The sequence below is a fragment of the Bombina bombina genome, chromosome 6, assembly GCF_027579735.1.
Source record: "Bombina bombina isolate aBomBom1 chromosome 6, aBomBom1.pri, whole genome shotgun sequence".
NCBI classification, from domain to species: Eukaryota; Metazoa; Chordata; class Amphibia; order Anura; family Bombinatoridae; genus Bombina; species Bombina bombina.
Window position 1 is genome coordinate 682,295,095 of NC_069504.1, and position 15,393 is coordinate 682,310,487.

General features: G+C 36.1%; 1 protein-coding gene across 1 annotated transcript in view; it reads right to left on the reverse strand.

Moving 5' to 3' along the window:
* Window positions 1-15,393, reverse strand: part of SLC4A5 (solute carrier family 4 member 5) — a 121,845-nt gene that overhangs the window by 36,928 nt on the left and 69,524 nt on the right. Inside the window, exons 15-17 of the mRNA XM_053719377.1 lie at window positions 7,809-7,870; window positions 5,548-5,748; window positions 4,119-4,232 (exon numbers count right to left, since the gene is read on the reverse strand). Coding sequence (XP_053575352.1) covers window positions 4,119-4,232; window positions 5,548-5,748; window positions 7,809-7,870 — 377 coding nt within the window. The remainder of the gene's footprint in view (window positions 1-4,118; window positions 4,233-5,547; window positions 5,749-7,808; window positions 7,871-15,393) is intronic.

The following is a 15,393-nucleotide window of genomic DNA, read 5'->3' on the forward strand; positions in this document are numbered from 1 at the left end:
TATTAACCCCTAATCTGACGACCGAATCTCGCCGCTATTCTAATAAATGTATTAACCCCTAAAGCTAAGTCTAACCCTAATACTAACACCCCCCTAAATTAAATATAATTTAAATCTAACGAAATTAATTATCTCTTATTAAATAAATTATTCCTATTTAAAGCTAAATACTTACCTGTAAAATAAATCCTAATATAGCTACAATATAAATTATAATTACATTGTAGCTATTTTAGGATTAATATTTATTTTACAGGCAACTTTGTATTTATTTTAACCAGGTACAATAGCTATTAAATAGTTAAGAACTATTTAATAGTTACCTAGTTAAAATAATAACAAAACTACCTGTAAAATAAGTCCTAACCTAAGTTATAATTAAACCTAACACTACCCTATCAATAAATTAATTAAATAAAATACCTACAATTACCTACAATAAAACCTAACACTACACTATCAATAAATAAATTAAATACAATTTCTACAAATAACTACAATTACATAAACTAACTAAAGTACAAAAAATAAAAAAGAACTAAGTTACAAAAAATAAAAAAATATTTACAAACATAAGAAAAATATTACAACAATTTTAAACTAATTACACCTACTCTAAGCCCCCTAATAAAATAACAAAGACCCCCAAAATAAAAAAATTCCCTACCCTATTCTAAATTAATAAATTTAAAAGCTCTTTTACCTTACCAGCCCTGAACAGGGCCCTTTGCGGGGCATGCCCCAAGAAAATCAGCTCTTTTGCCTGTAAAAAAAAACATACAATACCCCCCCCCAACATTACAACCCACCACCCACATACCCTTAATCTAACCCAAACCCCCCTTAAATAAACCTAACACTAAGCCCCTGAAGATCTTCCTACCTTGTCTTCACCTCAACAGGTATCACCGATCCGTCCTGGCATCCGGTGCTGAAGAGGTCCAGAAGAGGCTCCAAAGTCTTCCTCCTATCCGGCAAGAAGAGGACATCTGGACCGGCAAACATCTTCATCCAAGCTGCATCTTCGATCTTCTTCCATCCGGTGCGGAGCGGGTCCATGTTGAAGCATCCGACGCGGATCCATCCTCTTCTTCCGGCGTCTCCCGACGAATGACGGTTCCTTTAAGGGACGTCATCCAAGATGGCGTCCCTCGAATTCCGATTGGCTGATAGGATTCTATCAGCCAATCGGAATTAAGGTAGGAATATTCTGATTGGCTGACGGAATCAGCCAATCAGAATCAAGTTCAATCCGATTGGCTGATCCAATCAGCCAATCAGATTGAGCTTGCATTCTATTGGCTGTTCCGATCAGCCAATAGAATGCGAGCTCAATCTGATTGGCTGATTGGATCAGCCAATCAGATTGAACTTGATTCTGATTGGCTGATTCCATCAGCCAATCAGAATATTCCTACCTTAATTCCGATTGGCTGATAGAATCCTATCAGCCAATCGGAATTCGAGGGACGCCATCTTGGATGACGTCCCTTAAAGGAACCGTCATTCGTCGGGAGACGCCGGAAGAAGAGGATGGATCCGCGTCGGATGCTTCAACATGGACCCGCTCTGCACCGGATGGAAGAAGATCGAAGATGCAGCTTGGATGAAGATGTTTGCCGGTCCGGATGTCCTCTTCTTGCCGGATAGGAGGAAGACTTTGGAGCCTCTTCTGGACCTCTTCAGCACCGGATGCCAGGACGGATCGGTGATACCTGTTGAGGTGAAGACAAGGTAGGAAGATCTTCAGGGGCTTAGTGTTAGGTTTATTTAAGGGGGGTTTGGGTTAGATTAGGGGTATGTGGGTGGTGGGTTGTAATGTTGGGGGGGGGGTATTGTATGTTTTTTTTTACAGGCAAAAGAGTTGATTTTCTTGGGGCATGCCCCGCAAAGGGCCCTGTTCAGGGCTGGTAAGGTTAAAAAGCTTTTAAATGTATTAATTTAGAATAGGGTAGGGAATGTTTTTATTTTGGGGGTCTTTGTTATTTTATTAGGGGGCTTAGAGTAGGTGTAATTAGTTTAAAATTGTTGTAATATTTTTCTTATGTTTGTAAATATTTTTTTATTTTTTGTAACTTAGTTCTTTTTTATTTTTTGTACTTTAGTTAGTTTATGTAATTGTAGTTATTTGTAGAAATTGTATTTAATTTATTTATTGATAGTGTAGTGTTAGGTTTTATTGTAGGTAATTGTAGGTATTTTATTTAATTAATTTATTGATAGGGTAGTGTTAGGTTTAATTATAACTTAGGTTAGGACTTATTTTACAGGTAATTTTGTTATTATTTTAACTAGGTAACTATTAAATAGTTCTTAACTATTTAATAGCTATTGTACCTGGTTAAAATAAATACAAAGTTGCCTGTAAAATAAATATTAATCCTAAAATAGCTACAATATAATTATAATTTATATTGTAGCTATATTAGGATTTATTTTACAGGTAAGTATTTAGCTTTAAATAGGAATAATTTATTTAATAAGAGATAATTAATTTCGTTAGATTTAAATTATATTTAATTTAGGGGGGTGTTAGTGTTAGGGTTAGACTTAGCTTTAGGGGTTAATACATTTATTATAGTAGCGATGAGCTCCGGTCGTCAGATTAGGGGTTAATAATTGAAGTTAGGTGTCGGCGATGTTAGGGAGGGCAGATTAGGGGTTAATACTATTTATGATAGGGTCAGTGAGGCGGATTAGGGGTTAATAACTTTATTATAGTAGCGCTCAGGTCCGCTCGGCAGATTAGGGGTTAATAAGTGTAGGCAGGTGTCGGCGACGTTGAGGGGGGCAGATTAGGGGTTAATAAATATAATATAGGGGTCGGCGGTGTTAGGGGCAGCAGATTAGGGGTTCATAAGGATAATGTAGGTGGCGGCGCTTTGCGGTCGGCAGATTAGGGGTTAATTATTGTAGGTAGCTGGCGGCGACGTTGTGGGGGGCAGGTTAGGGGTTAATAAATATAATATAGGGTCGGCGGTGTTAGGGGCAGCAGATTAGGGGTACATAGGGATAATGTAAGTTGCGGCGGTTTACGGAGCGGCAGATTAGGGGTTAATAATATAATGCAGGGGTCAGCGATAGCGGGGGCGGCAGATTAGGGGTTAATAAGTGTAAGGGTAGGGGTGTTTAGACTCGGGGTATATGTTAGGGTGTTAGGTGCAGACGTAGGAAGTGTTTCCCCATAGGAAACAATGGGGCTGCGTTAGGAGCTGAACGCTGCTTTTTTGCAGGTGTTAGGTTTTTTTTCAGCTCAAACAGCCCCATTGTTTCCTATGGGAGAATCGTGCACGAGCACGTTTTTGAGGCTGGCCGCGTCCGTAAGCAACTCTGGTATCGAGAGTTGCATTTGCGGTAAAAATGCTCTACGCTCCTTTTTTGGAGCCTAACGCAGCATTTTTTTGAACTCTCGATACCAGAGTTAATTTTATGGTGCGGCCAGAAAAAAGCCAGCGTAGCGTTAACAGCCCATCTACCGCCAAACTCCAAATCTAGGCCTTAGTAAATTAAATTTTTTGGTATCCTGTGTTGAAAAGCATACATGAACAGGTTGAGGAGCAGCAATGCACTACAGGAAGCTAGTGGGGGATTGGTGGCTGCACAAAGATGCCTTTGTCATTGGCTTATTAATGTGTTCAGCTAGGTCCCAGTAGTGCATTGTTGCTCTGGAGCTGTCACTAACTATGTGTTGCAGGGGTTAAACATATACCTGCAGTTATATACAAGCAATTGTGCAATATTAAAATGATTTAACCATAAACGCACAGTCCTTTTGCACTTTTATGTCCCTTTAATGACTTATTTTGTATAGTTACCTTGGTTTGATGAAGATGAGAACAGAATCTGTGAGTTTAAAGGCAATTTACAGACCTCGCATAGTCATAGGTCCAATATTAACTGCCCAGATTTAGCAGAACAAATTGTCTTTATAGGTAAACATAATCTCAACAAATCTTTGACATGCATAAAACATGAATTCCACCCATTTCCTAGTACAATGACCAGCTCTAAAGCCATGTAATTCTGTGTAGGGATAGCAAGCCCGTATGGTTATTGTGAACAGTTCTGTGTTAGAGGGATGTGTAAAAAAAAAAGAAGGAAAAAACATCAGGGGATACCTTGATTGTACTGGGAACATGCAGCTTAGGAGTTTCCAGCTCAAAATATGCATCTATGCCACAGAAGATAAGGATAGTGAAGACAATGGAGAAATCGGCCATCAGGGTACGTAACTGGGGGAGAAAGGAAGAACATGCAGGTCAACCTGATAGTTGCTGGTGGAGCAGGATTGTTGTGCTATATAAGTAGTGTAAAAATAGTTCATAGATGCCAGATTCCACCAGATTAACACCAGCGTGTGAGTTATAAAGGGAAGAAAGAAATTTAGAGAGAAAGGGCGGAGGGAGGAAGAAATGAAACAGGAAGTGGTAGCAAAAGAGGGGGTGATAGAGGAGAGATGAAGAAAACAGCACAAGTGATTTTGATGGTTATTAGAGAGAAAGAATATGGAAGATGGGCAAGAAGAGCATGAGGAGAAGGAAAAAGAGTAACTGTAATGTGAGAGTGCTGGGAAAGGGCGATAGGTGACAGTTATTGTACAATGTAAGTAGGAGGAGGAGGGGAATAGGGAGAAGGAGATATGGAAGATGTAGTTAAAAAACATTCAAAACCAGTGCAATAGTAGGGAATTGAGTAAAGAGGGAAACCTAGAGCTGAGAGATATATTTGAATAACAGAAGCAGAAATGATGATGGAGAAAAAGTATATGGATGGTGGTTAAAAACAGCAGTGGTGCAGAGCTTTGGTTTCTGTTACTTTCAGTAACCTGGCACACTGTAATAACATAGCACACACAGCTTTGTGAGTCTATTAAATGTTCCTAAAATAATGTATATATATCTATACCTATACATTTAGTATATAACAGCACGGTCATTGTGCATACAACAAATTTTACTGTATAGACTTTTTAAATCTGTCTTTACATTTACAACTACTGGTTAAGTTCTAGAAATTCTGACAGTGTTTACCAACGTTGGCCAAGAAACAATTTAAATTCTTATTTCAATAGTCTGTTCAAATTTATATGTATTTGACTGTTTCAAACTTAAAGGGGCAGTAACTCCAAATATTTGCTATCATGCGCTTAATCAAATGCACGTTTCTAACTTTGTTGTTACAACCCAAGCTGGTGTAAGCAAGAATTGCCCCATTCAATTTCTAGACTAGGGTTTGGCTGCTGCAATCTATTGAAAGCAATGTAAAGTTTACAGCTGATCTATTTTCTGATTGGCTGGACAAATTTAAACAAATTAATTAAACATTTAAGTCTTGACTTCTCCTAGGAGTAACAAATTTTACAAACTTAATATGATCTAGCCATAGGAGTGAGTGTAACTGTGAACTCCGTGCTGCAAACCAAAATAACACATTTACAACTTTTAGATCACATATTTAGCATATAGTGATTTTGTAAAGTTTGGAAATCAATTAAAATCCATTTTCTTAGGGACTTTTATTTCATTATGGATTCTTGGATTTCCTTACCTTGGTGGGAAAGTAGCGGCTGAACTTGAATTTCTTCAATGTTACAGTCATGGAGTATGTCCCAAAGAATAGGATGAAAGACATAAGAGCTAAATCGGGCACGTAGTTACATGAGTTGCCCACCAGACTCCCTCCATATTTCAGACATTCCTTCATACTGAGCTGACTCCAGTCCAGAGCTGTGTTGTTCATACCATTGTACTTGGAATTCATATAGGGGAGATAATTAACCAAAATATTGTTAGAACAGCACTTGATATCTCACCCACTTTAATAGATGGCTCAGTCAGTCTTTCACTCCAATGCCATATATCTTGTGGATATGTGATATACAGATGGGTCCTCAAACTTCTACAAGAATTCTGATTAGTTAACAGATCACCCAGTCTCGTTCAATATCTTACCACCTTTATCCATTAATGTGGTAAATATTAAAGGGACAGTATACACCAGAATTTTTATTTTTTTAAAAGATAGATAATCCCTTTATTACCCATTTCCCAGTTTTGCATAACCAACACAGTTATAATAATATACTTTTAACCTCTGTGATTATCTTGTATCTAAGCCTCTGCAAACTGCCCCTTTATTTCAGTTCTTTTGACAGACTTGCAGTCTAGCCAATCAGTGCCTGCTCCCAGATAACTTCACGTGCACGAGCACAGTGTTATCTATATGAAATATGTGAACTAACACCCTCTAGTGGTGAAAAACTGTTAAAACGCATTCTGAAAAGTGGTGGCCTTCAAAGACTAAGAAATTTGCATATGAACCTCCTAGGTTAAGCTTTCAACTAAGAATACTAAGTGAATAAAGCAAAATTGGTGATAAAAGTAAATTGGAAAATTGTTTAAAATGACATGCTCTATCTGAATCATGAAAGTTTATTTTGGCCTAGACTGTCCCTTTAATATCAATAATACTATATTCTGAATTACTCATTGTTGGGAACTTTAAAGGTAGAGTCCAGTCCAAAATAAACTTTCATGATTCAGATAGGGCATGCAATCTTAAACAACTTTCCAATTTACTTTATCACTAATTTTGATTTGTTCTCTTGATATTCTTAAATGAAAGCTAAACCTGGGAGGTTCGTATGCTAATTTCTTAGACCTTGAAGGCCGCCTTTTATCGGAAAGCATTTTGACAGTTTTTCACCACTACAGGGTTTTAGTTCATGTGTGTCATATAGATAACAAAACTCTGCTCACGTGGAGTTACCTAGGAGTCAGCACTGATTGGCTAAAATGGAAGTTTGTAAAAAAAAACTGAAATAAGGGGGCAGTTTGCAGAGGCTTAGATATAAGATAATCACAGAGGTAAAAAGTGTATTAATATAACTGTGTTGGTTATGCAAAACTAGGGAATGGGTAATAAAGGGATTATCTATCTTTTAAAACAATAACAATTCTGGTGTAGACTGTCCCTTTAATCTCTATAATTACTTTTAAACACAAATTAGAAGATTAGAGTCATGTATGAAGTCAGTTATTTCTGCTTTCAGTAGTAGTATTACGATTTTATAGTTTTACCTAGCAGCATAACTTGGGATGGAGCGCATTAAACTAAATCTCATTATGAAGCTAAAGTTTGAGATTGTAAAAGATAATTGCATAGGTTGGTCTAATGGGTAGTGGGAGTAATGCAGTGGGTTAGGATTGATCCCATTAGAACAGTGTTGATGTTAGGGTTAATTGAGCTGGGGCAGGGTCTTAGTTAGGGACAATTGTGGTTCTGGATCCAGGATAGCAATGCTTTAACTTTGTGTGTGTGGGTGAGGTAGTTCATAGTTAGGTACAAATAGCTAAAATATTGACCCCTTTGCAATACCAGTACCCATGTTATATTGATTGGTGTTATAGTGACTAGCTGTAAGGAGCAGCTATTACTTAATAAATCGCATATGACATGCTGTAAACAAATAATAGTGCTGTAAGTCTAAGCAAGTTGCTAAAATGAGCAGTTATGAGAAATCTGATTTAGTTATTCTTTTTTAATAGCGGCTCAATTACAATGACTTGCACAAGATCTACACCAGGTTTAAAAGGAATCGGAGATGAAGTGATCAAAAAGGTATATACAAATAGAGATGACAAAATGTACTGCCTGTAATCTATTGTCTGCATCAAGCTAAACTGTGTTAACTTGATAATCTCACAGCTAATGTGATTCTTAATGATATTTAACAATGACTTGGAACTTTTGCAAACTCTAGAAAACATTATTTATTATATGAGTTAAATAATGATTACATTACTTACCAAAGAGATGTTAGTGTTGTTTGGTGCAAACCCAGCTGAAGCATTGAAAAAAGTTGCATTCACTGTAAAAAAAATAAAAAATAGACAGCTCTTTGGTACTTTCATGATTGTAGAACTGTACTGTATATGTGCTATATTTTTGGAAGACTGTTGTCCATATACAGTAAACAGGAATATTCTGTGTCTATTTTAAGGAAAATTCCCCATGCACATTAAAGCCAGAAAGGGGTTAATCTTCAAGTATATATATTTTTAAATTGTGTTTAAAGTGTGCATTTGCTACATATATTAAAAAGTACATATAGAGAGAAGCGCACTCACAGGAACGAACAACCAGCTCAATAACATTGTTAGCCTGTTCTATGGTGATTTACCACCTGGGTGCAGCTTCTTTTTAGCCCAGTAATGCTTTTCACAAAATAGAACTTTCCTGTAGTATATCAGTCTGATCCCGCCTATTACGGTCAGTCCAGTGCCGAAATACCAGGCAATTCCTCTCTGAACAAGGAACACAGCAACCCCAGACAATTGTTTTGGCCTTCATCAGTGAGGTGTATCCATATTCCTCTAAGCACACTGAGCAAGGAGTCCACGTCTTCTGGTTGCCCCTTTTTTCCCTTATGGAGACTTATACATACAGAGAGAAGCGCACTCACAGGAACGAACAATCAGCTCAATAACATTGTTAGCGTGTTCTTATATTTATGTGTGTGTGTATATATATATATATATATATATATATATATATATATGTGTGTGTGTGTGTGTGTGTGTATTTGTGTGTTAACTCTAATATGTACAATAAAAATAACATGTAAAGACAAATTAAAAACTCTACTACATGAGCAGAAGTTTTGTGTTAGGGCAGATAGGTGATTTTGCATTATCCAAAACTATCGCTCACACAATAAATAGTGTTAATGTGAGCAGTACTGATTTCTCACCAGCAATATTAGCTCTCCATAGCTCTTACATTTGTGAACATGACTTGTAATCTGGCCCAATATATTTTCAAAACATTCACAATTTCCGAGAGTGATATTTGCTCTCCACTTAGTAATATCGGTACTAGCGCACTGAAATGTGCGGTGGTATTACAAGTAAGCTGCAATGTGAACTCGACCTTGAGATCGCATTGCATGGAAGCTTTGCGCTTGCAAGAGCGTGCTTCCATAGGCTCCAATGGGAGCCTCGTTCTCATGACGTGATACACAGCATGAGAACCTAGCGCAGCGAAGGGGTTAAGCCGCACAGCATTGGGCAGCAAATGTTAAATATATATGTATATGAATATATATACATATACTGTATGTCTGTGTTTATATGTGTATTTACATATTAACACATACATATACAGTATATGTATATAAGCATATATATATATATATATATATTTAAAAAAAACACACAGTTCCCCATAGACCACAATGTAAAGGCACTTTTCAGTGCCGTTTTTTCTAAAACCCACCAGCTTTAACCCCTAAAAACTGCTTTGTTCAGTTTTCTTTTTATGAAAACAAAATTTTTCCTTTTCTTAAAATAAAAAAGTAAAATTTTTAGAATGTTCTAATCTCTGGTTAAAGTGAAAGCCAATCCTAGTGTTGTACAAACGCTAGGATTGACTATTGAAACAAATAAAGGGGACTTTAATTCATGAAGTATAAGATACTTCATGTAGAAAGCTCCTTTATTTGTTTCAACTGATCGCCGTTCTTAGCTGCTACAGCAGCCCACGGCTAAAAAATTTTTTTGCTAAGAGGTGACGTTTTCACCTCTTAGCCAATAGCCGTGCGGTAAATCCGGCTCCCATGGGCGCCAAGCTTAATAGTAATCTTGTAATAGTAATCTTGGCTGTATACAGGTATGTTATGTATGTTATTGTATCCCTATGGCCTCTAGGGAAAGAGGGGGGGACAGGGATTGACCCCAAATGACCTATTGATACAGACCTAAGTGTTAGCAATAGGTACAAAATGTTTATTGAGAAGAAGGACAGAAAAAGAAAAGCATATTGGGCACACTTGTTAGGGGTCAAAACCGATACTGTAGGTAGTGTGGTGTGTCGTGTATTTGTTAAAACTTAACTTTTATATCAATAATATTAAAAAAAGGAGTGGAATTTTCCACCAGTGAGAATAAAATAATAACCAAATAAATTAAAATGTGTCCGAGTAATACTCGGTACGCAAGAGCTCCTCTCTGGTGTGATACAGTGATCAGTCTGTATCACAGAGTCCGATAGATAGCTAGAACAATAGATAGAAAGTATCCTTAACTATATGATTGAACTTATGTTGTGAATACCATTATTTATCAATAATATGATTAAATATATCACTGAAGTCTTATCTGTTCTGAACTTTTCACGCAATAACTATCTATATGAAAATTAATTATTGGTATGTGGATACAATACGGTTACCACACAAAATATATAGATATATATGTTCAGGTGTTTTTACTGTGGGTTAAAGAGGATATATTAATCATATGCTATTCCACTTGGGGTCACCCTCAATCACCCAGATTTATTATAAAGTATTCCCCTGGATTGGGATATATGGGTTAATATAGGGGATTGTATGGCTCAAATTCTTATAATTTCCACAATACGTTTTGGTTCATGAACACTTATAAGAGGCAGTAAGCTTACATTTATCAGTTCCGCTATCATGAGACTAAATATAGTCTAAATCAATAAAGTGTTTTGTGCTAACTGTCGCTAGGTTCATGAATGCTGGTGAGAAGCGGTTAGCTTATATTTGTATTGCTTCACTATTATCTGGCTAAGCATAGTCTAGAGCAATAAAAGTATTAAGTGCTAACTATCGTTTAGTCAAAATAGGCATAAAGTGGAAGTGCAATGAAATAGCTCCCAAAATTGAAGTGGTATCACAACAATTAAACTATAACAGTAGCCTAGATTTGAGCATATCGCTCCAACAAGATCGGGCTAAGTACAGCCTGTATCAATAGTAATATAGGCTAATGTTGGTTAAGTTTAAATAAGTACTAGTTTAAAATCTATTATTTTTAAGTATAAGGATAAGGTGCCTAAAAGAGGCCAACAATTTAAGCTAAAGCAACCGGACTGCAGGAGAGGAGCAGTGCGAACGCCTGACGCGCGTTTCGCTACTGCTTTTTCAGAGGCGTCAGGTATGTTATGTATACTCATCTGCTATGCAGAGTCCTGTGCTTCAATGTCTCTTGTAGCAAGTAAAAACTCCAAATGTTCTGTTGAGGAGAAAGCAACAGAACAGCTCTGATTTAAAGTCCTGTGCTTCAATGTCTCTTATTGTGGTGGAAAATAATCCGTAATGAAGGAATGAAGAAAACAGCTGACGGTGTAGGTCTCTGAGTTCCAAGACCGCAAGACCTCACTTCGTCAGAGGGTCTTAGGATAATCCCAAGACCCTCTGATGAAGTGAGGAGAGCCTCACGAAACGCGTAAGGGCGGAGCTATACAGCGTGCAACGTCACATCCGGTCTCGTGGTCTTGGAACTTAGAGACCTACACCGGCAGCTGTTTTCTTCATTCCCTCATTACGGATTATTTCAAGTTTCCACCACAATAAGAGACATTGAAGCACAGGACTTTAAATCGGAACTGTTCTGTTGCTTTCTCCTCAACGGAAAATTTGGAGTTTTTACTTGCTACAAGAGACATTGAAGCACAGGACTCTGCATAGCAGATGAGTATACATAACATACCTGTATACAGCCAAGATTACTATTACAATTACAATTATTGTTTTGTCTCTCTTTGCACCTATTGAATATTCATTGACTATTTTAGAAGCAGACATTGTTTCTTTATGGATATCACGTCACAGGGTTTTTTTAGACTGCGATTTTGTCCAATAGGACTTCTCTGAATGACTTTTTAAAATAACAGTTACTTTTAACCAGTGCAAATAAAGCAGTTTTTTAAACTTCACTCTTCTCATTTGGATTCACTTATCAGTAGCTGGTACTCTACTTTAGTGGGGATTATACATTTCATTTGTGCCCACTATACACCTCATATTGATGAGGTTGATTTTGATAAACACAAATTGGCTTTTGGCAATACCGTCTCCCCCTTTGAGAGCGCTGTCTAATATCTCCTTTCTGCACATTAACCTTACATAGACTTCCTTTATTTCAGTGACTTTAAAGGTTCAGTCTATTTTCTAGATAGCAGCATTCTAGGGGCCCATCAGCTTTCTTTCATTTAGAACCATATAGGTTATTTGGTATTCTTTATTAGTAAATTAATTTAATGTCCAGTCATCTGGTATATACTTCAGCGCTGACACATATCTCTTGTTTGTTATATATATACTGTATATATATATATATATATATATATATATATATATATATATATACTGTATATATATTTAAGATTTTATATAGTGGATGGAAACAATGCAGTTTCAAGAGATATGTTGCCAAATGAAATTTTAAAAAATTCTTAAATTCTTAAACCAGTAATGGCGTAAGGCCCTTGTACTAGCACCTTAATAGATAGGTGGTGCAGACCCATACGATAGATATAGTTAAACTAAAAAGGGAAGAGACAGTGGTACATAGTAATAGCACTGTTTAAAGGACAGGGAATTCAGCACTCTTAAAAAATTGTATGCAACAATCTCGTAAATAAAGGGTCAAAAAGGCAAATTTATTAATGACCCCCTCTGAGGAAGCGTTCTGTGAAACGCGCGTCAGGGGTCCAGCAGGAGCAGCTGTGTCTCTCCTGTCTGCCTTTTTTAAATTGCTTACCTAAGTTGTAAATTAGATATTATGGTTCAATAATAACAGATACTCAATCTTGGTGCCCATTGTATTAGATGTTTAAAATTTTAAAGTAATTCAGCCCTCGGATTGTAAGGGCTTAGCTTACTCTATATTATAACATCAGTGGGCCCACGTTTACTAATATTGAATGAATATTTGAACCTCTAATTCTTACCTTAAAACTAGGTTTAAGTGTTTTTAACATTCTTCTGCTAATGTGTGTTCCTAGCTTAATCAATAAAGATTTAAAGTATGAATGGTATGGAACTTTTTAAATTAGAGTATTTATCCTAAACAATTTTTCCTTGGAGTAATATTGATACTAATTTTGTGGAATCCATTGCTACAAACTTTATTGTATTCCTTATACAATTAGTTTAACTAGTTGTTTGTGTTCTGTTTCTTTAGAATCCACATCAGGTGCTTGTTCTAGTAAATACATAACATTAATGTAATACTTTAATTTAAGGTATACGGATTGTAACATATAATATGTAACAGCATCTGTTATTGTTTAAACTCCAATAATCCCCACCCAAATATTCTAAAATTTATTAATACATAATATTGAGTCTGGACTCGCAACAAGAGCAGTAACACATATATCTTGAATAAAACAGTACCTGTCCTGGAGTAACACAGCATGTTAAAGTAGCATAATAGAGAATAAGTAAATAACTCCTCTGCAAAATTAGCAATATATAAATATATGAGTTGTGAAGGTATGGGCAGACCAACTACACCCACTCAGGACTCAGAACACCCAAAGAGGCTATGGAGGCAGCAACTGAGCTGAGACAGTGATATGGGATCTAAGTTGTCTGAGCATAACAACTCAACACGTGATGAATAGACATATCACAAGCATAAACTTCATTGCAGGGGGCGTGGCCACGCTGTAGTATGGAAACAGAGCTCTGTATGTATACAAATGTATTTAACTTCAAGGGAACATAAACAAAGTAAGGACTTTGGTTATTGCTCTTGTTGCGAATCCAGACTTGATATTATGTATTAATAAACGTTCCTTTTTGACACTTTATTTACAAGATCGTTGCATACATTTTTTCAAAGAGTGCTGAATTCCCTGTCTTTTAAACAGTGTATATGAGCGTGTAATACTTTATTACAGTTTACATCAGGTCTCACGTTACGCTAAATATTCTAGTGCAGTTTCATCTTTTGCTTGAGTGCAAATTATAGCCTTCAACTTGTAATATGCATGCAAATTAGCATGTTTGTGATAGCCATTGAAAGTATACGTTATACTCTAACAAAGTCAGCCATGCTAACCTTTCTCTGGTTAGCACGCTTTACCATGGACTGGTAATATCAAGTTGTGCACTAATGTTAGAACGGTCAAGCGATGTCGCGACCAAAGTTATTATTAGTGCGCCACTTGTAATCTGGCTCTATAAGAATTTGTGAGGATGTGTTAGATTTTCATTGGTTTATATAACAATTCTTGATCTCTTACAATTTTCAGTACAATAAGGTGAAAATGTTTTTTAGCAAAGATTTTTCTATTTATCAAAGATGCTGACAGCATCAATGATTCGTGCAGCAAAGCATTTGGTATACTGTTTAAAATTAACGCAGATTGTTGCTTTATAAAATAAATTGATTAATGGACAAATTTAGGTGTAAGAGCTTCATCAACATTTCTTTTTTTTTACAAAATCTTTTGTAAATATTTCTAAGGAATTTTGTAGATAAATTATCTTATAAACTTTTAAATTGTAATAGAGTAACCTATAATTTGGAGTCATCTGTAAGATTTACAGTACAGCAAATAACCTGCATAAACCCAGTATTGCTACATCAAAAAAGCAAAACTACATCAAAGAGCAAACACATAAATAAGATGAAATAAATAGGTATTATCTGTACTCACTTTCAAATTGGGACAGCCAGAGATGTGCATGGGGCAAGGAGAAATGTGGCAGATATCAGTTACAATAGTTATATTCAATAAATAAATACAACATGTTAGCAAAATCTCACACTTGAACAAGAACACTGTTTTTCTCAGGAGTGTCCAAAGTTGCCCTCGAAGAATACAAACAGGAGAATTATTTTTGCAGTCTACAATTAGCTACTGTTGAATTAAAGGGAGATTAAACTCAACAAATTTAATTAATGCAAATAAAAGAACTCTTTATTTATTTAAATGTGTAATAAATATATATTTTTTGCAACAAAGGTAAAGCTATAGCTGTTTATTTCGGTTTTGAAACTAACAAAAAGTGTACAACTGGTCCATGGTATAGACGTTCGTTGGTTCAAAACTTTCTCAGCTGTATTGCTGGATGGCGACATGTCCTTTATTCATATGGACAAATACTTTTTTTTGTCAGTACATGAACTGTCTGTTTAAAAAGTGTAAAATATGTCAAAATGAATTCCTCTTTTAGATTTATCAAAGAATTACTTTAATATGGCTTGTTCACCTATACTCAAGCAGATCTGAAGTTCTAGTCGGTTTGAGTCCTTGAGAGCTGAAGTTAGAAGACTCTTAAAAATCAAGTTTGATAATTCCTGTTTGCCATAAAATCGTGTCATCTCAATATACTTAATTCCCCTTCACAGTATTACTGCTTCCACTTCTACTGAGAGGATTTCCATGTATCAGCCCTTGTTCTATAATTCAGCTTTTTTTTTACTCTTTATTTCAAAGGCTTCTCAACTAGATATGTGCATGATCGAAAAATTCATTTTGTTTCTGTTTGGATCGATTCAGAGTTTTTTCGAATTTCGTTTCGGATCGATTCAAATTCGGAAAACTTTGAATGAATTTGTTTCGGAT